The 26,410-nt window shown below is 49.2% G+C and overlaps 1 protein-coding gene across 1 annotated transcript; it reads right to left on the reverse strand.

The window, feature by feature from the left end:
- Positions 1 to 19,089: 19,089 nt before the first annotated feature.
- On the reverse strand, positions 19,090 to 25,583 carry LOC309415047 (PHD finger protein 24-like; the record flags this gene model as incomplete). The annotated part of the gene is given in 11 exon segments (XM_082012438.1): positions 19,090 to 19,204; positions 19,277 to 19,378; positions 19,602 to 19,691; positions 19,693 to 19,754; positions 19,756 to 19,767; positions 20,004 to 20,206; positions 20,646 to 20,705; positions 20,708 to 20,723; positions 21,177 to 21,362; positions 22,280 to 22,382; positions 25,321 to 25,583. Coding segments are annotated over 11 exon segments (1,212 nt in total).
- Positions 25,584 to 26,410: the final 827 nt, after the last annotated feature.

Raw genomic sequence — 26,410 nt, forward strand, 5'->3', positions numbered from 1 at the left:
CAGTCTCAGAGGAGCAGGTGACAGCTAAGAGATGCCACAGCACCACCCTACCCATTCCCCCACCTGTCCCATTCCAATGTCGGGGGAGGTTTCGATATGATCCCGAGAGCGAGATTAAGACACAAATGAGGTCAAATGCCGTATACTCCAGACAGCTTTTATTATCAAAAGTAAAGAAATTAGTAGCGATAGGACAGAATGGAATAAAAAGGTAAAAATCAAGCAAGCATTCGGGATAGAGTTGCAAGGATAGTCACCACCATGGATCTGCGGCATCCCAGGGTCCAAGTTTCTCGATGTTTTTGGTGGTGGGCGATCGCCTGCTGCGGTGGCAGTGGCGGGCACAAGGGCTTGTCTTGGCAGTCCTTTTTATTCTCATTCAAGGCCTGCAATTTATCACATCTTTGCATTCCTGAATATGTGCATACGCTTCAGGCATCTCCACACCCCTCAGAGAGGGGGGAGCAAGAGCTTCCCCAGATACTAAAGACTGTGATAATGGTTGACCAAAACATCGTTTACGATCAGATACCCTATGAATATTAACAAAGCAATCACCAAGAAAACCATGCAGGCAATCAACAACTTCATGTATTTCTTCTGGCTGGCTTCAGAGTCTCCACCTGAAAAAGAAAAGGAAAAAGCAAACTCGGTTCATTTTAAGGAACCGGAAGCAGGTTATTATTAGAAGGATGGAATAATCTACCTCGTGTTAATCTTACATTCTTTCCCGTGAGCATCTTTTGCCTTCAAGGCATACTTATTCACTGGGGTTTCCAGTATCAGGGGTACAGCACCCACAGTAGGGAGTTCGACCAAAACTGGTTGGCCCGAAAAGTATGATGAATTTTTAGGATGATCAGGGCCATGTGGGGCTGGTATAATGGTAGGGGCCTTCGGACAAAATGCGGTAATTTTGGGGCATCCATTTATACCCCAACGACTGTTGACACTAGTCACTGCATCCCACAGCTGTTCGGCCCATCCTGGCTTGTGTGGTTTAAGGAAACGCTTCAACAAACCATTTGTTCTTTCACAATCCCATTTGCCTGTGGGTAATATGGAGTATGATACACCCAGGAAATTCCCTCCTGAGCTGCCCAATCTTGGACTATTCTGGCAGTAAAGTGGGAACCATTATCCAATTGAATTGACTGCAGTCTGGGAAAAGTGCCAAACCACTCCTTCAGAGCTTTCATCGTATTTTCCCCTGTTGCTCTAGCAAATGCTTTGGCTTGGACCAGCCCTGATACTATCTCTACCCCGACCAACACATAATGCTTTCCTTCTGATTTCTGGAAAGGGCCAATGTAGTCCACCTGCCAGGCCTCCCATAGCCCTTTCCCCTCCCTCAAATGCAGGGGATCATGCTCCAGGGGGTGTCTTTCTAAGCGGGTATGACACTGTTTGCAAGCAGACACACAGGTCTTACATTCTTCCCTGGTAACTGGCCAACCTCAGGCTTGAGCCTCGCAATAGAAGTCCTTAGCCCCTGAGTGTTTCCTTTTTACATGTAACCATTCTAGCAACCGTTCCCAGCCTTCTGCTATTTGGGTGTTCTGCAGGGGAGCCAGTCGGGCTAGTTCATCAGCTTTGCCCTTCCACTGTGTTGCGTTAAGAGGCAGAGCAATTTGGCAGAAACTAAACCCCCTTGCTTTCCAGTCGATCCTCAGATATCAGAGGGACTGGGGGCGGCTGAGCTTAGGTTCTGAGTGATGCCCAAAGTCAGCGTTAGTAGTCCGGTCGCGCCCAACACCTTTGTTGGACTATCACGGGTCCGGATGCACTACTAACATCACACTACCTGCTCAGCCGGACACCTCCTGAACTAACACGGCCGCACTCAGAGGTACGGTCGCGTTCAGGGACCACACACGGCTGAGTCAATCAATAGTGCGATTTATTGAACACACGGCTGAGTCAATCAATAGTGCGATTTATTGAAGCAACAGATATACAGGTTCTTTGGATTGCCGGTGATAAATTCACTACCCATAAAGCACGTGCAAATGCTAAAACTACGAGGGACACTACTTGGCTATAAACGCGTTAAAAGATGTAAAGTGACTCTATATAGAGATTTCTAAGTTTCCCAGGAAGGCACTTGGTATGACCAAGGGTTCGAATCTTACCCAACGGCGTCCCGATGGGGGGGAAGAGAGGCTCAGCCCGTCGACTGATCCCAGAAGTTAGTGGTACATGACGATGGTATCTTCCCTAACATCCAGCTCTTAAAACATTATTTTATAGTGTTTTACTTCGCAGGGGGAGCTTGAGTGACTCTAGTCATACATACCTTTATCAGGATTGGTGCAGAATTCTCTCGCTTCGCGTTTAAGGGTACAGACTAGGAAAAATTCAGTGCGCACACTCATTGAGGAGGGGTCGCACCTTGGGGGGGTGGTAGCTTTTGAGAGGGGTGTGCGTTTTAGTATTATAATGATATTATAATTAGCAAAGTTCACTCTAAGTACAGCACTTCATCAAAGTTGACAGGTCTTTGGCCCAGGACATTGTAAGCGCAGCTTATCAATGTACATCCTGTGCATCCCTAAACTCCCCTGTTCACAGAGCGTGGCCGCGAGGTCTCCACTCCGCTCCACCCTCCATGTAATCTCTCCCAGAGTCAGCACACCAGGCGCCCCTGATGTTGCCAACATCCAAGGCCGTTCAGGGAGTCTCCATGTCACAGACCCGTTGTACATGAGTGCTACGTTCCACCTGGTTTCAAGGCTGTTCTTAGAGGGTAAATTTCCGAAGTACCCCTCAGCGATTACTCCACATTATCCACCCCGTGACTATAGTCACTCAAGCTTCACGATTCTTTTCTTTTAGAATAGATGGGAAGTGTCACATACACTCTTGCTATGAGGATCATCGAGCGCGCAGATATTTTCTGGGGATATGGACAAACGTTTCAACATAATCCAAAGTCTAAAATGCAAAACAATTGTTAAAATAAAACATGATGTGGTGAGCACTAATAAGACAACAACAGGGTGAAGCATCTCGTTGAAGATTCCTGTTGTGGTAGGTGACCATCCAAACAAAGTGTCCCACCAGTGGTGTCCTCCATCCCTTCTTACTCTTTCCAACACTTGATGTATTCTCTCAACATCATGATGGACAGTAATCAGAGTCTTTTGTCCATTTTCCCGAACCTGTTTCAACAACCGCTTCAGGTCTTCATGTTGTAATAGTTTTCTCACCAGGGTAAGATTCATTCCTACAGGGACAGGTAGCAGATCTCGAAATAGAATATAATTTGATTGTACTAGTTGGTAAGATGTAACAGGAGCTGAATAGATAAAGTCACATCCTACAATTTTAGTAAAGTTACAAACGCAAATATTTGAGTTAGTATCCACAGTAACATTATCTACAAACACAAAATCACAAGGGGTTCTCATACAAGCGCACCCTTTTCCAATATATACAAGCACAGTTTCAAGGGTTTCATTGGGATGTATTTCAAAATGACAAATGTTTCGTTCAGTGTCAAGACAAATGTCTTGGCCTTTGATGATGTTACTTTCACAAATGAATCCCTGTTGTTCCCGTACCACACATGCAGCAACGTCAATAGTTTGCCATCTGTTTTCATTTCATTGGGCCCATACTCTATGCTCTATAGGATAGAGTATAGTTCCGTTGTGATTTAATCCTAACGCAATGATTGGGTATATGGTATATACCGAAGCATTGCGTATTGTTAAGACAAAAGCAGTGGCTTTGCCATCAGTAGGGTTGTAGGTAAAATTGACCAAATACCACCATGATTGGAATTTCCTCTCAAATGTAGTTGCATTATCCCAAACTACCTTTCGAATTTCAGAGGGTAAGATGCCCTCTTCACCTTCTCTTATAATTGCTGCCACCACAGATTGCATCCATAGTTGAGCTTGGATGCAACTGAGAGCTAGAGAAATATTATTTTGGGCTGCACCAAGTGCATCCACAATCAATTGGTGATCCTTTTCATTTGTTTCTCCCCACTGAGGTAACAAATCTGACACAAGCCATTGGTTAGTTCCCAGTGCTACTAGAGAAGACCGCAATGGGTGTCCTAATTTGCTTAAATCACTTGTTGTTGTGCTCAGTTTATTTATGAGTACTTCAGCATCTATACTGTTTAAGACTCCCAATCCTGTCCCTATAATACCGGTTGTGTCTCTCCTTGTCCGTCTTGAAGAGACGAGGGTTCGCCCACGTAACCAGGCTAACCACCCTGCATGGGATATATTTAGGAATGGTGAACAGGTTGGTTTAATCGTAGAGATGTTAATTTGCATCAACACCTCCACCTGTTTGAGGGAGTATGACGGATTAAACAGCACTTGTTGCTGACCTGTATATTTGATTATGTAAGGGCCTGTGTTGAAGATGAAGGGAGTTAGACCAATGGGAGGCCGAGTTGGTACATTTTTAGATGTTTGCGGGGGTAAAGGTTTCTTATCCTTTGATGTTGCTGTATCAATCATAAATTCAAATATTAATTCCGTGCCTTCGGAACCCCAAAGGCAGTATACAATTATGGGTTTGGTCAGAGTAAAATTGTACCAACAATCCGAATTTGGTTTGGTTATTTTGTAACACTCAGTGTTGTAGTTCTTTGGTCTGGTAGAGTCAGTATGATATGCTTTGATTTCGGTTGGCCTATGGTAATTAGGTCCGTTAGTTACTCGGCAGCTGATTTGTATTGCCTGTCCTGAAATGGCTTGAAGTTCAGCCATCTGAAGAGAGTCATTCCAACTCCATTCATCCTTCAAAAACACTTCATCTCCATGTATAACTAGAGTAGAGAGATTTAAGTTCCTTTTGTTTTGTAGTGTTCCAACACTTCCACTATATCGTGACAATGCATGGTCCCAAGGGTCATTACGAGATGTCATAGTGACAATGGGTATGTTCCTAGCTCCGTATTTCAGGGTGTCAAATAGGATGTATGGAGTTAGGCCTGGTGGTGTATCTGGGTTAGGTTCAATTATGTCTATTTTGAACCGAAACAACAACCCTGTACAATGTGGTTGTGATGGCCCTAAACTGTTGGGATCACTCTGCACGGCTCGACCTTAAGGAGAAGGAGCTGCAGCATTGAGAAGCTGGTAAACAGCTAGATATCTGCACGGCTCGGCCTTGAGAAGAGGGAGCTGTGGCATTGGGAAGCTGGTAAACAGCTGGACATCTGCAGGGCTCGGCCTTGAGGAGAAGGAGCTGTGGTAAACAGCTAAGAAGAAGCACTGTATAAGAAAAACAGGATGGAACCCGGACCACGTAGCAGTAACTGCAAGTAGGAGGAGTATGATAATGCAATCTTTAGGGCTAAGCCAATGATTGTAAGACAAGTATGCATAAGGTAGAACTTAGTGTATAAATATGTGTAAGGTTTTGCAATAAAGTTGAAGCTTGCCTTATCACTCATATTGAGTCGACTGCATGCCTTCCCTCGCTCGTCACAGTCAGCTTGCTTTAAAAATGTTTTACATTTTAAGTGTGTGAGCATTTGAGGTGAAACTCACTGAAATTTCATTGCTATCTCAGTGAGCTTTGGTACTTTCAGTATCAAAACTGATAGCTTTGCAAATAATTTAAACCGTGTACTACTGTCTGTGTTAATTCATTCATGCATGGCAAGGTGTTCCCTCCCGTTTGAGAGGTGGTCCTTACACATTGGGGCACCTAACATTGTTAACTCCCAACACTTCTATGATATTGAACCTTACCCGACGGCATAGAATAAGACGACAGATTTGAAAATATCAGGAAGAGTGCAATGACCAACTGAAATTTTGGACTGCGGACAAAACCATACTAACCTCTTTCCTTGCCCCTGGGGTCGCTGCTGCCCAAGGCTTAACCACTTCAAATAAATTGGGATGTTGGCTAGCGAAACAAACCAATGCTACTTCTGCAACACTCAGTGCTTTGTTAATGGAAACTGACTCAATAAGGCATGCGACATTGCAAAATAGGGCAGCTATCGACTTCCTACTTTTGGCCCAAGGGCACGGGTGTGAGGAGTTTGATGGCATGTGTTGTATGAATTTAACAGATACATCACAGTCGGTAACTCAACAATTACAAAAACTGAAGGACTTAACGGACAGGTTACAGACAAGTTCACTAAACCTCGAATCATAGCTGTCAAGTTTGGGCCTAAGTGGATGGTTACAAGACTTAATAAAAGGGGCAGTTGTTATAGTACTTGTTATCTTAATACTAATGCTTATTGTACCATGTTTATTGCATTGTCTACAAGGAATGGTTCAAAAGGTAGTAAAGAATGCTTGGCTAGCTAATAACTCCAACGAGTATCTTACACACCCAATGAATGAGCTTTGTTAGATAATCACGCTCAAAACAAAAAGGGGGAGAGGCTACCACATTACCCTAAGAACGTTTGAATAAAGCCTTATATGTGTTAAATTATTTGCGGAAGGAGAAAGGACCTTTTCAACTGCTAACCAGGGGACGAGGTTGATGGTGGTGGCTGTTTTACCCATGGTTTTACCCATGGTTTTACCCACTTTGCAGGTGCCTCGAAGTGGGTGAGGCCATGGGTGGGGCAGTCGCCATCGTCATCGTTGGACACATCATGACACTATCAGGTGTCATCGCAATCTGGATGCCACCTCAGTCAAAAGAAAATGTAGGGGTAAATCACACTGAAATTTGCGGTATCATGAGATGAACGTGGAAAGCTTTTGAGGCAAAGTGTTCTATAACTACAAATGCTTTGGTAAGATATAATATTGGTCTTCATAGCCTTATACAAGTACCTTTTTGCTATCACTAGGAGTAGTTTATATCACTAGAAGTAGTACAGCTAGAATTGTTTTGCTTTGTAATATTCTGCTATTGACTTAAGCATAAGTTGATATGTGACTGCTGGGTTATGAAAAAATGCCGTGTGAACAAAGCCTACGAACCAATAGACGGGATGGCTGTGGCGCATGCAGCACGTCTGGCCAGCGGGCGCATACGCCATAGGCTCCCTGTGTTAAAAGGTGACAACTGAGGTGAGTTCCGACACTCGCTGGCCACGTGTGTCGAAACTCATTCCTCTACAAATGTGTAATACCAGGATTTCCTGAAGGGCAGTGGGCTGGTGTACGGCAAGGCCACCGTTGCCTCCGTGGGGACGCCCACGTAAAGCTGGCACCTACCAACTGCTGGGCTGAGTTCGCGGCACAGGACGATACAAGAATGTACAGATGGTCCATCTTTCTCACAGTCCTCGGGTTGCGAATGATCCATCAGGTTTTGTTTATACAAAAACAAAAAGGGGGAGATGTTGGGATCACTCTGCATGGCTCGACCTTAAGGAGAAGGAGCTGCAGCATTGAGAAGCTGGTAAACAGCTAGATATCTGCACGGCTCGGCCTTGAGAAGAGGGAGCTGTGGCATTGGGAAGCTGGTAAACAGCTGGACATCTGCAGGGCTCGTCCTTGAGGAGAAGGAGCTGTGGTAAACAGCTAAGAAGAAGCACTGTATAAGAAAAACAGGATGGAACCCGGACCACGTAGCAGTAACGGCAAGTAGGAGGAGTATGATAATGCAATCTTTAGAGCTAAGCCAATGATTGTAAGACAAGTATGCATAAGGTAGAACTTAGTGTATAAATATGTGTAAGGTTTTGCAATAAAGTTGAAGCTTGCCTTATCACTCATATTGAGTCGACTGCATGCCTTCCCTCGCTCGTCACACTAAACCTGTACAGTGTTGTTGCCACTTACAAGTCACAATAGTGGGTTCCACCAGGGTAAAGTTATACCAACAATCCCATTTGTCAGCGACACAAAACTTTGAGGCTACTGGGTTTCCATATATTGCCATTAATGTGGCTTTCTCATGGGTTGATCCGTTAATCATCCTACACCCTATCTGGATTCCTTCTCCTGCTTTTCCCTTCAGGATTGGAAGCCATCCGTTATCCCAGCTCCACTCATGTCTTGAAAACACCTTGGCCCCATGCATAACCACAGTAGCTAAGTTTAATTTTTCTTTGACGGCACGTGTTCCTATGACTCCAGTGTGTCCGATATAGGCTTGGGACCACGGCCATCCTGGATCTTTCCAGCTATACATCAAAGGGAGTTGTATTAAAGTCAGAACTAAGCACCACATTTTTCACCAAAGTGGTTCACTTTGCAACCACAGACATCTGCTTCAATTCAGAGCCTTCTTTTCCTGGATTCCTGTGAACACAAAAAGAAATAAACGTGCTCGGTTGTATTCAACCGGCAAGGTTAGAAAGAAGGTGAGATCCACCGGGTACTAATCTGGTGTACTTTTCCTGAGCAATCTTTGGCTTCCCATGCATAGGGATTTTTGGGGGTAGTCAGTACCATGGCTACTGTTCCAATCTGGGGCATTTTCACTAGCACAGGTTGTCCGGTGTAAAATCCTGTGGGATAGTCTCCTGGTTTAGTATGAACCTTTGGGGTGATTGTATCGGCAGATACACAGAAGGCTTTCATTTTGGGGCAGCCATCTCCGCTCCATTGATTATTCAGTTGGTAGATGGCGTCATACAATCGTAAATGCCATCCAGATTCATGAGTTTTTGCGAAACGCTTGACCAATGCATTGGTGCGCTCGACAATGCCGTTAGCCTGAGGATAGTAGGGAGTGTGGAATACCCACCGAATCCCTTCCTCTTTGGCCCAGCTTTGTACCATGGCAGCTGTAAAGTGTGAGCCGTTATCACTTTGAATTTCTTCTGGTAGGGGGAGTGTGCTGAACCATCCCTTAAGGCCCTTCACCGTGTTTTCTCCGGTGGCTGACGTGAAGTCAGCAGCCATGGTGAGACCAGATATAACCTCTACTCCCACCAGGACGTATCTTTTCCCACATGACGGTCGCAATGGGCCGATGTAATCAATCTGCCAGGAGTGCCATAATGTCTTCCTGTCGCGAATGTGTAGGGGGGGCGCCTTACTCGGATGGTCTTTATTAAGCCGTAAACGACATTGTGAACAGGCAGTCACTACTTGTTCACATAGTTTAACTGATATGGGCCATCCTCGGGCTATACCTTCCCGGTATAAATCAGCTCATCCGGTGTGGCCACGCTTAACATGCAACCATTCAAGTAAACGTTCCCACTCTCGGTTATTATCTGCAACATCAATTTGTCGCAACCGCGTAAGGCTGTCTACCTGTTGGTTGAATTGAGCAGTAATAGAGTTTGATTGATCATGTCCTTTTACCCAGCCCACATATAGTGTCCGCTGTTTTCCTATTTCTAACAGTTGTTTCCAACTATCCGTTTGCCAGACTGGAACCCTGTTCACTTGCCAATCATTGACTGCCCAGTGGCCAATCCATTCAGTGGCTCCTTTAAAAACAGCATATGAATCAGTGTAGATATGGCTAGCACCGTGTTGCGCAGCTAATAGAACTGCTCTAAGTTCCCCTACTTGAGCACTGCCTTCACCGGTTTCAATCAATTTTTCTCCTGTTACCACTTCCAGTGCTACAGCCGTGTACTTCCACTTGTTGTTCTCCCTATGGGATGATGCATCAGTAAACCATACTCCTGTTAGATCACTGTCTTCCTTTAGAGGAGGTGCTTCCTGAATTGGGGATGGTTTGTTTGGCGGAGCCTGGAACAACAGGGTACTATCTATGTCTTTTTGTAGTTTAGATATTTTAATATTACCTTCAGTAATTGGCATAATTTCATTAATGCCCTCTAGGTATGCATACCATTTACGAACTGTGGGTTTCTGAGCAATACCAGCAGGTGGTATTGTCCCTTTTACGTACTATGTCCAGGAGGCGGAAGGGTCCTCGAATAATCATGCTTTGTTCTCTCCTTATTTGTTCTGTTTGTTTCACTGCTCGCACTAGCGACAGTAAACCCTTCTCAAGATCTGAATATCTCCTTTCAGTATCGCTGAAAGAGTGAGATGTAAATTCTAGTGGCCTTTCCGGTCCTTCTGGCCCCTTTTGCCATAGGTTACAATGAGAGCCATGTTCACTGAACCCCCATTCCACATAAATAGGGTCAGTTGGATGTATGGGACCAAGTTGTTGGAATAACCTCAGCTCCTTAATTAGCAACTCTAATGCACTCGTATGTTGTTCAGTCCATTCCCATGATTTTCCTTTTTTGAGCAAACTATATAAAGGACGCGCAATAATAGCAAAACCTGGAATGTGTTTGCGCCAATAACTTAGGGTTCCCAAAACTTGTTGTAATTCCTTTACGCTAGATGGCCTTTGTCCATGCTCTATTTTTTCCAGGGTATCCTGAGGAATAGAAGCAGCTCCATTAACCCACCAGACTCCCAGGAATTTAACTTCCTGTGCAGGTCCCTGACACTTTGCGTCTGGAATTTCTAATCCTAAATCAAGCAGTGTTTTCCGAATGATTTCCATGGTGTCTCTTACACTCTCTTGGCTTTTTCCCCCTATCAGAATGTCATCGATGTACTGATATACTGTGCTATCAGATGAAACAGGAATTTCTGCTAAGATTTTAGCCAAAGCATTGTGGGCAATCGTGGGGGAATGTTTATATCCTTGTGGAAGCCTGTTAAAAGTGTATTGGATCCCTTTCCATGTGAAAGCAAACTGTGCTTTGTCCTGTTCAAGGAGAGGGATCATGAAAAACATATCTTTGACATCCAAGGCAGCCATCCACGGATGGGCAGCGCCTTGTATCAATGTCACTATTTCTGCCATGTTAGGAACTGCAGCAGTCAAAGGTGCCGTATTAGCATTTAATTGGCGGTAATCTACCGTAAAACGCCACTGCCCGGTCGGTTTCTTTACTGGCCACACCGGTGAATTGTATGGCGAATGAGTTCGTTTAATAACGCCTCTTTCTTCTAATTCTGTTACCACCCCGTCAATTCCCATAAGTGCTGCTGCTGGCAAAGGATATTGCCGAATATTAGTGATTTTAGAGGGGGGTAAGGGTATAGATGTTTGTAACAGGCTCAGTTTCACAGTGCCGGGATCCTTTTTATTTCTTGCAAAACTCCACACAGTCCCATCTGGGAGTTTCCACATCCGCCCACGCAATATGTCAAATCCTAAAATATTAGTGTGTGCAGCACCAACTAGTACTTCTGCCCGAGTTAATTTACGTTCCTCTGGCAGCCAGAGTGAGATTCTCACAGTGGGGCCCTCCTTTTCCACACCATCGATTCCGGTGAATTTAACCCTGCGTCGTCCAGGTTTTATGCCCAGGGTTTGTGCTGTTTCATGGGTGATTACTGACATTTGGGCCCCGGTGACAATGAGAAAGTTTACCAACATTTTCCGGGGTCCAACGGGAATGGCAATTATAGGGTCAGAGTGTTCATTAGAGAGCCATTGAATTGCTAAGACCCGCCGAGCAGGGTGGCTCACTGCCCTCCCCGGGGATAGAAGTTTTTTTTGCTGGACTTCTGCCCTGTCAGTTGGATTACATACTGGTGCAGAAGGTACGCTTTCTTTATGGTTTGGGGGTTTCCCAGCGAGCCATTTCTCCCCTATTGGGTTATTCCTCTTACCCAGGGATTGGACTAATGTACGGAGATCCTCTATAGAGGCGCCCCGCAAGATTTGTCGGGGTACACCCAAATCTATGGCTTTACGCCACAATTCACCCCGTTCTTTACTAGATTTAAATCTCTCATTGAATTTAGGGTATTTGGGGTTTTGAATGTGGACTTGGTGTACTCGCCGGGCATGATCTGAGGACTTTGTACTGGACGAACCGACCCAGCCCATTCGGCGTCCGTACCTGTCTATGTCTTGTACAAATTCACTCCAGGTGGGTATGGGGGTGTGCCGATTTCATCCACGACCGCGATTAGCCTTTATACTAGCAGCTTGTATGCGATCCTGGGTATTTGCTACAAACATCTTGAGACAATCAGGGAGGCCACGAATAAGAGAGGTTAATCGGGCTGGATCAATAGGGGCTAGCATCGGGGATTTCCTTAATTCATCTCTCTCATATATTGCCTGAATGCAGGCTGCTTTCTGTACTGCTGTGGCCAGATCGGAATAGCTGGCGGTTTTAATTTCCAGTGGTTCTCCTCTCTCCTGGGGATCTATGCCACCTGCCCAGTATGCGGCTCGTGCAGTTAAGGAGTAACTATGGTCTCCTGGCCTAACAGTTAAAAATACTCCTGGTCCCCAAAAGCCTCCTGCTTCTTCCTCACTTAACATAATTCGGTCTCCTCCTTCAAGAGAAACTCGCCACACATACTCGACTTCTGATTCTCCTGACCGCCTTGAGAATTTCTCTTGTATTTTTATCAGTTCTGCTGGTGACCACGGGATCGTTCGCACAGTAGTGCGGACTTCGTCATTGTCATCAACAACAGTCTCAGTTTTAACCAAAGGTCTCAAAGAAATCAATTGAGATTCAGAATCGGAGGTCTCTTCCTCCTCGTCATCATCACTATCAAACCTAATATCGCCATCCCAAATTTCAGGGTTTGTACTACACATTAATCTACGAACCTGCCTAACTGGAGCAGAAGGTTGCATTTTATCTAACAGACGATTAACCCTTTCCAGCAATTGTTCTTTAATTTCTAGCATTTGTTTTAGATGATCGTTCTCACTTACAAGTTTATCAACTCTGATTCCCAGTTTTTTTCCTGTCTCCCTCTCAAAGGCTAATGATGACTTTAACACCTCATTTTCCGATTTTAAGGCAGTATATTCTGCATCGGAAACTAGTTTGGGAGCAGGAGTTTCTTTAGCTTCTTGCTGAGCACAAGACAAACAGGCTCCCAACACCGCACAAATCACATCTTTACCCTTTTTTGCTCCAGTCTTTTGCGCAGCCTGACACTGCTCAATACGTTCTACCACTTTCTTTTCATCTTTCCAAAACTTTTGAGCCCACTCCTTCCCAGCCTGGGAAGGGGCACATTTGTGGTTTTGCAGCAATTTATCCATGGCAATCCTGTCCGTGACGCCAATTTTTTTCTGTTGCGTTAAGAGGCAGAGCAATTTGGCAGAAACTAAACCCCCTTGCTTTCCAGTCGATCCTCAGATATCAGAGGGACTGGGGGCGGCTGAGCTTAGGTTCTGAGTGATGCCCAAAGTCAGCGTTAGTAGTCCGGTCGCGCCCAACACCTTTGTTGGACTATCACGGGTCCGGATGCACTACTAACATCACACTACCTGCTCAGCCGGACACCTCCTGAACTAACACGGCCGCACTCAGAGGTACGGTCGCGTTCAGGGACCACACACGGCTGAGTCAATCAATAGTGCGATTTATTGAAGCAACAGATATACAGGTTCTTTGGATTGCCGGTGATAAATTCACTACCTATAAAGCACGTGCAAATGCTAAAACTACGAGGGACACTACTTGGCTATAAACGCGTTAAAAGATGTAAAGTGACTCTATATAGAGATTTCTAAGTTTCCCAGGAAGGCACTTGGTATGACCAAGGGTTCGAATCTTACCCAACGGCGTCCCGATGGGGGGGAAAGAGAGGCTCAGCCCGTCGACTGATCCCAGAAGTTAGAGTGGTACATGACGATGGTATCTTCCCTAACATCCAGCTCTTAAAACATTATTTTATAGTGTTTTACTTTGCAGGTGGAGCTTGAGTGACTCTAGTCATACATACCTTTATCAGGATTGGTGCAGAATTCTCTCGCTTTGCGTTTAAAGGTACAGACTAGGAAAAATTCAGTGCGCACACTCATTGAGGAGGGGTCGCACCTTGGGGGGGTGGTAGCTTTTGAGAGGGGTGTGCGTTTTAGTATTATAATGATATTATAATTAGCAAAGTTCACTCTAAGTACAGCACTTCATCAAAGTTGACAGGTCTTTGGCCCAGGACATTGTAAGCGCAGCTTATCAATGTACATCCTGTGCATCCCTAAACTCCCCTGTTCACAGAGCGTGGCCGCGAGGTCTCCACTCCGCTCCACCCTCCATGTAATCTCTCCCAGAGTCAGCACACCAGGCGCCCCTGATGTTGCCAACATCCAAGGCCGTTCAGGGAGTCTCCATGTCACAGACCCGTTGTACATGAGTGCTACGTTCCACCTGGTTTCAAGGCTGTTCTTAGAGGGTAAATTTCCAAAGTACCCCTCAGCGATTACTCCACACACTGGCTCACAGGAGTACCATCTTGTTGTTGGGAAGCCACCCAGCCCACTGCAAATTTTCCTTGCCTAGCAATAGTCAAAATATCTTGCCATTTCTCCTTCTGCCATACAGGTATCCTATTGACCTCCCACCCGTTCTGTTCCCAAAACGGAAGCCATTTGGTGCAGCCTTTAAATATAGCATAAGAATCAGTATAGATATAGGTAGAAGAAGCAGGAGAAGCAGATTGGGCTTCATGCTGAAAAACGCTCCATACTGCAATTAGTTCCCCTACTTGAGCACTGCCTTCTCCTTCAGTAATTATTTGTTCATTGATGTCTACACGGAGTGCCACGGCTCGGTATTTCCAGGTTTTTCCTTCCCGCTTGGAAGAAGCGTCAGTAAACCAGACATTCTGCAACTGCCCAGAAAATGGAGGGGCCACTTGCATTATGGGAGGGAGTTCACTTGTTTCCCTATCTGGGGCCGTCTCCTCTTGAATGGTTAACAGCTTTGAGGCCCCCTCGGATACTGTGAAAATGTCACAATAATGTTCTATCTGGGCATACCATTTCTGCACAGAGGCTCTCTGGGCCACCCCGTCAGGTGGCCATAGCCGTTATCTTGGCGGGGTGTTTTTCATCCTTGTAGCCGTTATCTTGGCAGGGTGTTTTTCATCAACTGGAGGAGTCTCTGGCCATATAGTCAACCTTATCAGCCAAAGGAATTTTTGCTTAGACAAACAATCTTTCAGACAAAAGTTTTATGGTTCAGTCTCTCACACCACCACGTCCTCCTGCTTCTGCCCAGACATCGAGGCTGCCTGTGCCTTGTCCCCAGGGAGCATAGAATCATAGAATCATTAAGGTTGGAAAAGATCTCTAAGATCATCAAGTCTAACTGCCAACCCAACACCACCATGCCTGCCAAACCATGTCCTGAAGTGCCACGTCCACACGTTTTTTGAATATTTCCAGTGATGGTGACTCCACCACTTCCCTGGGCAGCCTGTTCCAATGCTTGACCTCTCAGTAAAGACATTTTTCCTAATATCCAATCTAAACCTCCCCTGGCGCAACTTGAGGCCATTTCCTCTTGTCCTATCACTAGTTACTTGGGAGAAGAGACCAACACCCTCGTCGCCACAACCCCCTTTCAGGTAGTTGTAGAGAGCGATAAGGTCTCCCTTCAGCCTCCTCTTCTCCAGACTAAACAACCCCAGTTCCCTCAGTCGCCCCTCATAAGTCTTGTGCTCCAGACCCCTCACCAGCTTCGTTGCCCTTCTCTGGGCACGCTTGAACACCTCAATGTCCTTCTTGTAGTGAGGGGCCCAAAACAGGGGCACAATCACTTCCCTACTCCTGCTGGCCACACTATTTCTGATACAGGCCAGGATGCTGTTGGCTTTCTTGGCCACCTGGGCACACTGCTGGCTCATATTCAGTCGGCTGTCAACCAGCACCCCCAGGTCTTTTTCTGCCTGTAGTGTTGCAGGTGCAGGGAAGGGCTGGATGCAGAGTGGGGCTGGCTCAGGGTCTGGGAGGGTTCTGCTTCGGTCCTGCAGGGTGCTCGGGAGCATGGATTTGGGATGCTGGCAGCGGGTGCTTCACCCCCAGGGTCCCCAGGACCTGTGCTCTGCCCCAGCTTGCTCTCCAGCTCCAGTAGCCAGGGCAATAATGCAGCAATTAACACTATCTCCCCAGGCAAGGGCTTCCCTGGGTCTTCCCTCCTCTTGGGGAGCCCATAGCATCGCCCACCTGCGGCATTCTGGCTTCAGGAACACAAACCACTGCCATCTCCTTCTTCCTCTGGGCACCCATCCTCTTCCTTGAGGCGATGGGTGCCTCTCATAGGAGCTTTTACAGCAAATCCAGCTTCCAGGGCCTGAAACGCTGCTCTCCAGGGGGCCAGCTAGACACCACCGCTGTGGTCTGGATGCAATTCCAGCCTCTCTGACTTGGGAACGGGCTACAATATCCAAGTTCAGCTTTTATCAACAAACTGTCTTCCCACAGACCTTACGGATTCTACCAGGGCAACATCCCCCTCCTCATTCCCCCTTGGAATGACTTCTCAAGCCCTGTTCCCCTCTCAGCTGTGGCACAGGAACTGTGCAAAGAAAGCCCGCCCGAGGCAGGCAAGCCTCCTTCGTCAGCAGCTTGGTTCCGGCAGACCACGTGCCACCAGCAACAGTCACAACTTTCCCTGGGTGCTCCATGGATGTGGCTAGCACTGGAGGAGCTTCCAGCCACTGGAACCACTCTCCAAACACCTCCTCCCAGGGACCCTTCGTGTCTCCATGGGGTTATTTTGGATTTCTCAGCACTGCTGCAAACAGCCTGTTCCCAGCATCCAGCCATGCCCGGTGTCCAGTGCTCTCCCTCCATCTCTTTGCAGACTCCAGTGCCTCTGTTGTCCCAAATATGGGTTCTTCCACCTGGTGTGCAGAGAGACGAAAAACACACAGAGTCGAGATATTTGCTTTCATTCCAAATTGGCGCAGAATTGGGTGCTAGGTGGTAGGCCCACAAAGCTAGCACACCTCAGTTAACACACAGAAAATATTTATACACTTTGAGCAACAGTTATCAGTATTTTTTAAAAGTTGGCTCCGTTACCCTTGTTCCCATTGGCTCTCACAATCCTCGTCTCCACTTAAAGTCACAGCGTCCTTCTTTTTTTCTAGGCATGCTCAGTGAGGAAGGGGCTTTTGTGAGGAGGGGGCTTTCCCCGCCCAGGGGCAGGTTTCTATTATGCCAATTATATGTTAATTAGATGTTAATTAGGATAGTTCACTCAAGGTTCAGTAGCTGTGTTCCTTTTGTGATTATTTTGTTCCTTCCCTCAAGGTTGCACCTTGTTAACTGCTCACAGGGACTAAACAATACACCCAGCTTAATTCCTTGCATACCTTCAACAGATCCCCCCTTTGAGACTTAGAGAAATAATCAATATTTCAAATAAGTCTCACTTAGATCTTTTCATTCTAAAGTCCCCATCCTTGTGAGGCTTCAGAATTTTCCAAAATTGCTCTAATGGTTTCTTCCCATTGCCATATGTCTTGTTGGAAATTTTTCTATCCTTTATAGGAAAGCTTTTAGGTCTGAGGAGTTTACTTTCCTCTGTGGTGAGCATGCCTACCTTGGGTGATGGGTTAAACATCACTTGCTGTCATCCTACATATCTGATTACATATGATCCAATTTCAGAGATCAATGGGCATATAGTTTGGGTGGTTGCATAGGTTGCATGAGGTTTAAGGATAGGTGTTAGCATGATCTTTAAGGATAGTCCGTTTCAATTATCTTTCCCTGTATTTACCCATAAGCATACTATTGTCAGAGCTGTGTCACTGAAGAAGCTAATGTTACAGTAGGGGTGTGAAAAGCAGCTTTCCCTTTACTTTGATTGAGTTTGATTCATCATTTTGATGACTACAGAGGCATGTCCCTACATTACATTACATTACATTCAGTAGAGATCGTATCACCTGGCTGGTATAACAGAAATAAGTCCCATTTTTGGCCCTATAGCATATCTCCTGACACTACTTATCATATCATCAGCTCCCATATGAGTCTTTTCATGTAGTCTTTTAAGGAGAACACCCATCATTTTATCTGTAATAAGAACTTGTTGGTTTGGAGTGGCCCTCCATCCTTCTGCATTCTTTGTACACTTCAATTTTTCTGCTAATTGATCTTCTTTCTTCGAATACTAAGGGGGTTTTATATCAATCTTTCTGCTGGGTATCAAAGCTCTGATTATTTGCCCGTGTAAGGCAGCACTTTTTGCAACTAAGTCAGCTCTTATGAATTATTTCTCCTTGTCCTTTTTGATGAGCTTTGCAGTGAATTATTGCCACTTCTTTTGGCTCTAGTATGGCCTGAAGAAAATTTAAGATCTCTTGTCTATATTTTATACCGCTCCCTTGTGAATTTAATAGTCCATGTTCCTTCCAAATAGCTCCATGAGCGTGTACAACTCCAAAGGCGTACTTGGAGTCTTGTATATATATTGATTCTTTCTTGTGCCCTTGTTAGAGCAACTATTTCAGTTTTTTGTGCCGAGGTATTAGGGGGTAAAGGTTTGGCCTCTATTTCCTCCCATAAGGTAACCACTGCATATCCAGCTTTTCTTTCTCCATTCTGTATAAAGCTGCTGCCATCTGTAAATAGTTCTAAATCTGCATTTTTCAGTGGCTCGTCTCTCAAGTCTGGCCTGCTGGCATAAACATGTTCTATAGTTGCTAAACAGTCATGTTGTAAAGGTTCCTGTTCTGCCATCAGCAATAAAGTGGCAGGGTTTAGAGCTGATGCTACACTTAGGGTGACATCTTCTTGGTCTATTAATGCAGCTTGGAATTTGGCCAGTTGGTTTGGAGAAATCCAGTGGTGTCCTTTTTGGTTTAGGATAGCAACCACTGCATGTGGGACTAGTACTGTTATTGCTTGTCCCAAGGTGAGCTTCTGGGCTTCTTGAATTAACAAAACAGTGGCAGCTACAGCTTGAAGACAAGCCGAGTTTCTATTATGCCAATTATATGCTAATTAGATGTTAATTAGGATAGTTCACTCAAGATTCACTAGTTGTGTTCCTTTTGTGATTCTCTTGTTCCTTCCCTCAAGATTGCACCTTGTTAACTGCTCACAGAGACTAAACAAGACCCCCAGCTTCATTCCTTGCATACCTTCAACATCCCTAACCATCGAAGCCCTCCCCACAGCAGAGCCTGTGCGGTGCGAGAGCAGTAGGGCCACTCTTTGCCCCTCCCCACTTCCCCCACCAATCAGAACCCTAGGGCCGCACCCACTCCCTCAGCCAATCAGAGTCAGGTATCCATCCTCTTCCCGGCCAATCCGAAGTGGAGGCAGGGGGAGAGGGCAGTGAGGCCGCTTCCTCGCCAGCCCATTGGCGGTTGACTCTGGCTCTGCCCATGGAGGGGCAGGTCAGGTCGCCATGGCAGCACGACGACGGTGTGAGAGACCTCGCCGTCCAAGATGGCGCTGTGGAGTGGACGGGGGCTAGGCTGGGGGCTGCAGGTGGAGGGCAGCGCTGTTGGGGCGGGCAGCCAGTATGTAGGCAACGTTCTCCCGTAGGAAGCCAGGCCCGTGGGGCAGATGCAGGCTCACCAGCTGTCTGCCCCCTGATGCTGCTGCTCCCTCAGTGTCTCCCCCAAAATAGGGGGGTGCCCCCCACCTCCGGCCTTACCTGGCCTCCTCCTGCTCCGTGGCCAGTGGAGTCTTCTCCTGGCTCTTGCTGCTGCCGCTGCTAGCAGGGCTGCTCTCTGACATGGGCCCTCCGTGGCTGATGCTGTGGGGGGGAGGAGGGCACCCTTCATCCTCCCTCCTTGCACCACAAATGGTTGCAGTGGGGGGAAGGCGGCATGCCGGGCCAGGGCAGGGCCATGGGGCTGTAGAGGGGGAGGTAGTGGGAAAGGAGGGGCACTCTTGCATGCCGAGCCCCTTTGGTGGGTGTTGGGGCTGTGGCAGGGACGTCATGCCCCGGACCCCCCCTGGGATGGGCACCCCCATACCTGATGTTGCAAGACAACATCTCCTTTTGGTGTTTGCGGAACCAGGCATGCCGGGCCTGGCGGCACTCGCTCTCCCTGATGAAGCTGTCTGTCCTGGTCAAGAGCCAGGAAGGCCACCTGTGCCTGTTCCCGTTCCTTGGCCATCAGCAGCCACCAGCAGGGTGTTCTGGGGGGGCAGAGAGGTGAAGTGGCTCAGCAGGGGGCTGGGTTGTGGGGAACTCCCCGCTCCCATGCCCAACATTGTGGGGGTCTGCTGCTTCGGGTGCCATGGCCATGGGTGCCAGCTGAGGTAGCCAGCCCTGGGTGCCACAGCTATGGGTGCTGGCCATGGGAGCTGGCCCCGGGTACCATGGCCATGGTTGCCGCAGCTGTGGGTGCTGGCCCTGGGTGCCATGGCTGTACCTGCGGCCATAGTTTCTGCAGCAGCTGGATGGATTCGTGGGCAAGGAAGTCGTGCCACTTGAAGTGCCCCTTCTTGTCGGTGTCCAGGACGGAGAACTGCAGGGCTGCCTGCTCCTCCTGGGCCTTGGCCATGGGCTGCTTGAACTGCTGCTTGTGCACCAGTTGCTTATAGTGCAGGAAGTTGTCCAGAGTCAGGCAGGACTCTGCAGGGGTTTGCTGCATGGCACCCAGGGAGGGGGGACCTGCCTCCCCCAACCACCCTTGCCCTCCCCGGGAGCATCCTGCTAGCACCTGCTGGAGAGCCTAGTGAGTAGGGTCTGCAGGGAGAGGGTGGGGGGCAGCTCTCAGGGAAGGCTCGGGGAGGTTGAAAGTGCCCTGTGCATCACCTGGGGCTGGTGACATGAAGCTGGGTGGCTCAGAGGCACAGCAATTTGGGTGCCCAGCCTTTTCTCCAGGTCACCAGGAGCACCGTGCACTCTCCCCCACCCCCATTCCTCTCTTTCCCTGCTTCTGCTTGCACTAACGGGGATCCCACAGCTGCCAGCCTTAGCGGAGCTTTTACCTCCTGCCGGGCAGGGGAGCAGCAGCACCAGCCTGGGACTAGGACCATGTCCGGGACCTGCTGTGAGGAAGGGTCTGCACTTGGAATGATCTTGCACTGCTGCAGGGTCTCCATCAGGCTGTACATTTCTTCCTCTGTCGCAGGAGACTGAGGTTGTCCTGGGGTGGGAGGCAGAGAGGAGCCATGGGGCAGAGGCACAGGGTGGGGGTGGTGTGAGCACCCAGCCATCCCACAGCACTGGAATCCCTTGAAGGCATGTGGGCACACAGAGAAGGGCAGTGTGCTGTGTCACCCAGGGGTGCTGCAGTGGGGTGGCTTCATGCCCCTGGGCTTCAGGCTCCATTCCAGCTCTGCCACAGCTCCTCATGTGCCCAGCGGCAGGCCCCCTGGTGTCATGTCCCCCACCAAGGTGCTGGGGGGGCTGGCTGCCAGGATGGGGAGGTGGTGAAAGGCGACTGTCCCTGTCTTCTGGTGTCTCCCCATCAGGCCAAGGTGGGTAGCAGGAGCCAGGGAGCAGCAGGTCCCCATTGCCCCCAGACAAGGCTGCGATGTGGGACCCTGCTCGTGTCCACAAGGGGCACAGCTCCGGTGTCCCCACCCCAGGCACTCACGCAGTAGTAACAGCTCCAGCCTGTCTTGGTGTGTACCCTTTCCATCATCTCCGTGGCACTGTCGTTCTGCAGGTAGCCCATGTGGCACAGGCAACCATCGTGGTACACCCGACTGCAGACGTGGCAGGGGAAGAGGCTCTCAGCCGTCCACACCTCACAGATCTCACACATCTCATCGTTGAGGACCTGGCGAGCAATGGGCAGCTGCTCAGAGAGGCAATGTGGGCAGGGAGCTGGCTTCTCAAGGTGGGGGTCAGGGCAGCAACTTCACAGGTGGGGATGGATGTTGGGGGTCAGAGGGGATGGGGAGGGTGGGTTTGTGTGGGTCTGGCATAGGGAATAGGTGGGTGGTGGGGTTGTAAAGGGCATGTCTGACTTGCTGGCCAGTTAGGGTGAGGAGGATGGATGGGTCAGGCTGTAGGGTTGGTGGGGCTGTGGGGTTGTAGGTTCTCTGGAGTGCAGCATGGTAGGTGTGGATGGTGGGGCTGTGGGGCTGTAGGTTGGCTGGTCTTTATGGTTGTAGTGTGGGTGGGTGGAAGTGTTGATCTGTGGGTTGGCTGGTTGTAGGTGTGGATGGATAAGCTGTAAGGTGAGCTGGGGTGTAGTCATGTAGGGGTGGGTGGATGGATGGGTAGGGTCATGGGTGTGGATGGGTGGGCTGTAGGATTGTGGGCATGAGTGGATAAGCTGTTGGGTTGTAGATGGGCTGGGCTGTAAGGGTCGCAGGTGTGCATGGATGAGTTGAGTTGTAGGCTGGCTGGCTGGCTGTAGGCTGACAAACACATAGATCAGATGGTCCGTCTCTCTCCCCCAAAGCTGGAGCTGTCTGTGCCCAGCAGTGACCTCTCCTCTCCAAGACACCCCGGGGTCCCTCCAGGGCACATCTGACCAGTCGCACCCTCCCCCCGTGTGGCATCTCCAGCTGCCCAACCCAACCCCTGGCCCCCTGCCCCACTGAGCTGCCTCTGGAGCTTTGCTGTGCCCAGGGAGGCTGTCTGCCTGGCAGGCACCGGGGACACTTGCACATCCCCTGAGCTTTCCCCTGCACATCTCCAGCCCCATTCCCATCCCTCCCACCCCATCCCTGTGCTCCAGCTGCTTGCCTGCTCCTGCTGCTCCAGGCTGATGTCTAGGGGCTCATCATCATGCAGTTCCCGCTTGGGCCAGATGAAGGCGGGCAGCGTGAACCTGTTGGCTTGGTCAAACAAGACCATGGGGTGGTTTACATGGCACCGGGCCTCCTGGCAGCAGATGGAGTGCAACTGTCTCCAAGGGGCAAAAGGATTCTTGCTTAGGAGCTGGCAGGCCTCATTGAGAGGGCTTTAAACTAGATTCGAAGGGGGGAGGGGATAAAACCAGGCTCACTAGAGATGAGCCTAGGGGTGGCATGCCAATGTTGGGGGTGAAATCGATAGCCCAGCTCAAGTGCATCTACACCAATGCATGCAGCATGGGCACCAAACAGGAGGAGCTGGAAGCCATTGTGCAGCGGGACAGTTATGATGTAGTTGCCATCACAGAAACATGGTGGGATGCTTCTCATGACTGGAGTGCTGCAATGGATGGCTATAAGCTCTTCCGAACAGATAGGCAGGGAGGGAGAGGTGGTGGGGTGGCTCTGTATGTTAGGGAGTGTTTTGATTGCATAGAAATCAAAGATTGTGAAGACCAAGTAGAGTGCTTGTGGGTAAGGATGAGGGGGAAGGCCAATGAGGCAGATATCCTGCTGGGAGTCCACTCAACCAGGATGAAGAGGCAGATGAAGCATTCTGTAAGTGACTGGCAGAAGTCTCACAATCACTAGCCCTTGTGCTTGTAGGGGACTTCAATCTACTGGACGTCTGCTGGAAGTCCACAGCAGAGAGGAAACAGTCTAGGAGGTTCCTGGAGTGTGTGGAGGATAACTTCCTGACACAGCTGGTTAGTGACCCTACCAGGGGAGGTGCCTTGCTTGACCTGCTGTTTACAAACAGAGAAGGACTGGTGGGAGATGTGATGGTCGGAGGCCGTCTTGGGCTTAGCGACCACGACATGATAGAATTCTCAGTTGTGAGTGAAGTAAGGAAAGAGGTCAGCAAAACTGCTATCATGGACTTCCGGAGGGCAGACTTTGGCCTGTTCAGGTCACTGGTTGAGAGAGTCCCTTGGGAGACAGTCCTGAAGGACAAAGGGGTCCAGGAATGTTGGACAGTCTTCAAGAAGGAAATCTTAAAGGCGCAGGAGCAGGCGGTCCCCATGTGCCGTAAGAAGAGCTGGCGGGGAAGGCGACCGGCCTGGCTGAACAGGGAGATTTTGCTGGGACTCAGGGAAAAGAGGAGAGTTTATCACCTCTGGAAGAAGGGGCAGGCAACTCACGAAGAGTACAAGGATCTCATTAGGTCAAGCAGAGACAAAATTAGAAAGGCAAAAGCCCAGCTAGAGCTCAATCTGGCCACAGCTATAAAGGATAACAAAAAATGCTTCTACAAATATATTAACAACAAAAAGAGAGGCAAGGAGAATCTCCATCCCTTACTGGATATGGCAGGGAACATTGTCACCAAGGATGAGGACAAGGTTGAGGTACTTAATACATTCTTTGCCTCAGTCTTTAATAGCCAGACGAGGTATCCACAGGATATTCAGCCCCCTGAGCTGGAAGACGGGGATGGAGAGCACAATAAACTCCTCATAATCCAGCAGGAAACAGTTAAGGACCTGTTAAGCCACCTGGACACCCACAAGCCTATGGGGCCTGATGGGATCCACCCAAGAGTACTGAGGGAGCTGGCAGAGGAGCTTGCCAAGCTACTCTCCATCATTTATCAGCAGTCCTGGTTAACAGGGGAGGTCCCAGATGACTGGAGGCTTGCCAATGTGACGCCCATCTACAAGAAAGGCTGGAAGGGGGACCCAGGGAACTACAGGCCTGTCAGCCTGACCTTGGTACCGGGGGAGATTATAGAGCAGTTCATCTTGAGGGCACTCACAGGGCATGTGCAGGACAACCAAGGGATCAGGCCCAGCCAGCATGGGTTCATGAAAGGCAGGCCCTGCTTGACCAACCTGATTTCCTTCTATGACCAGGTGACCCGCCTAGTGGATGAGGGAAAGGTTGTGGATGTTGTCTACCTGGACTTTAGTAAAGCCTTTGACAGCGTCTCCCACAGCATTCTCCTGGAGAAAGTGGCGGCTCATGGCTTAGACAGGTGTACTCTTTGCTGGGTAAAGAACTGGCTGGACGGACGAGCCCAGAATGTTGTGGTGAATGGCATTAAATCTGACTGGTGGCCAGTCACAAGTGGTATTCCCCAGGGCTCGGTTTTGGGGCCGGTCTTGTTCAATATCTTTATTGATGATCTGGATGAGGGGATCAAGTGCTCCCTCAGTAAGTTTGCAGATGACACCAAGTTGGGTGGGAGTGTTGATCTGCTGGAGGGTAGGAGGGCTCTGCAGAGGGATCTGGACAGGCTGGATCGATGGGCAGAGGCCAACTGTATGAGGTTTAATAAGGCCAAGTGCAGGGTCCCACACTTCGGCCACAACAACCCCATGCAAGGCTACAGGCTTGGGGCGGAGTGGCTGCAGAGCTACCCGGCGGAAAGGGACCTGGGGGTGCTGGTCGACAGCCGGCTGAATATGAGCCGGCAGTGTGCCCAGGTGGCCAAGAAGGCCAACAGCATCCTGGCCTGTATCAGAAATAGTGTGGCCAGCAGGAGTAGGGAAGTGGTCGTACCCCTGAACTCAGCACTGGTGAGGCCGCACCTTGAATACTGTGTTCAGTTTTGGGCCCCTCACTACAAGAAGGACATTGAGGTGCTGGAGCATGTCCAGAGAAGGGCAACGAAGCTGGTGAGGGGTCTGGAGCACAAGTCTTATGAGGAGCGGCTGAGGGAACTGGGGTTGTTCAGTCTGGAGAAGAGGAGGCTAAGTGGAAACCTTATTGCTCTGCCACTACCTGAAAGGAGAGAGTGGTCAAACATTGGAACAGGCTGCCCAGGGAGGTGGTGGAGTCACCATCTCTGGAAGTATTCAAAAAACGTGTGGATGTGGCACTTCGGGACATGATTTAGGGGGCATGGTGACGTTGGATTAACGGTTGGACTTGATGATCTTGAAGGTCCTTTCCAACCTTAGTGATTCTGTGATTCTGTGATTCTGTAACTCCTCCGGCTCCAAGTCCCGTCCGTCCTGCAGCCATTCCCAGGCTGCCTTGCTGGCGCTGCTCTCCTCTGTCTGGGAGGGCCCTGCTGACGCCTCCTCCTCTCCCTCCTGCACTGTCTGCTCCAGCGTCCACCGGTGTGTGCCCCCCACCTCTGCCTGCTGCCGTGTTGATGACTGCTCCTGCAGCCCATCCTTAAAGGCTGTCATGGCCAAACTGACCTGCACCTTCTCCACTGTCTGCTGCCTGGACATCAGCACCCCCATGGCTCTGTAGGGGGGAGGAAGGTGCTCAGTGCAAAGACCTCGGGGTGCAGTGCTGCCCTCCACCCCTGCACCACCAAGCCATGTCCCTGGCCCCAAAAAGGTGTCCTGGTGGCTGCCCCCCAGCTGCAAGGAGAGCAGCTCAGGGCAGGGAGAAATGGAGGCTCCTTGGCAAGCCAGAGCTGAGGTCATCTGTGGTGGCCATGGGGAGATGGACCCGAAGCCATGTGGAGATCTGGCCATGGAGGGCCTGAGTGTTGGTGGAGTGGACAACAAGCAGGGAGCTGGTTTGGAGGCACCCTGCCTCGCATATCCTTGCTCTGTAGACTCTGTCTTAACAAGAAATGCTTCCAGGCCCTTCCCACACCAGACCCAGAGGGCTGGGACCAGCTGTAACCCTGCCCCTTGTGTGCATCTCCTTTCTGCCTTGGAGAAAGCCTCTTTGGCCAGCCAAGGGTGTCCTCCCTGCTCTGCTGCTCTGCCCAGGACTGGGGCAAAACGGAGCTGGTGCTGGGTCTCTTACCTTCACTAAATTTCAGTTCACCCCCCCATTCTCACTCAGGCTCACACGCTCGTGTATGCTACTGCCCTGATCACTGGGCATCCTGCATCCCACCCTGAAACATGGGTCGGGGCTGGCTCGCAGCTAGGAGCCAGGTGGGGAGGCTGGGCCAGCCCTGGGAGAACTGCGAGGGTGCAGGAGGGAAGGGGAGCAGTGCATGGGTTTGGGGCACATGGATCCTGAGAAGGAGGCTTAGCTGCAGGGCTGAGGGAAGATCATCTTGGGGTAAAATGGGGAGGGCAACGGCAGCAGGTCGGGCTCTGTCTCG

Source organism: Phaethon aethereus, assembly GCF_964289735.1.
Source record: "Phaethon aethereus genome assembly, chromosome: W".
Lineage (NCBI taxonomy): Eukaryota > Metazoa > Chordata > Aves > Phaethontiformes > Phaethontidae > Phaethon > Phaethon aethereus.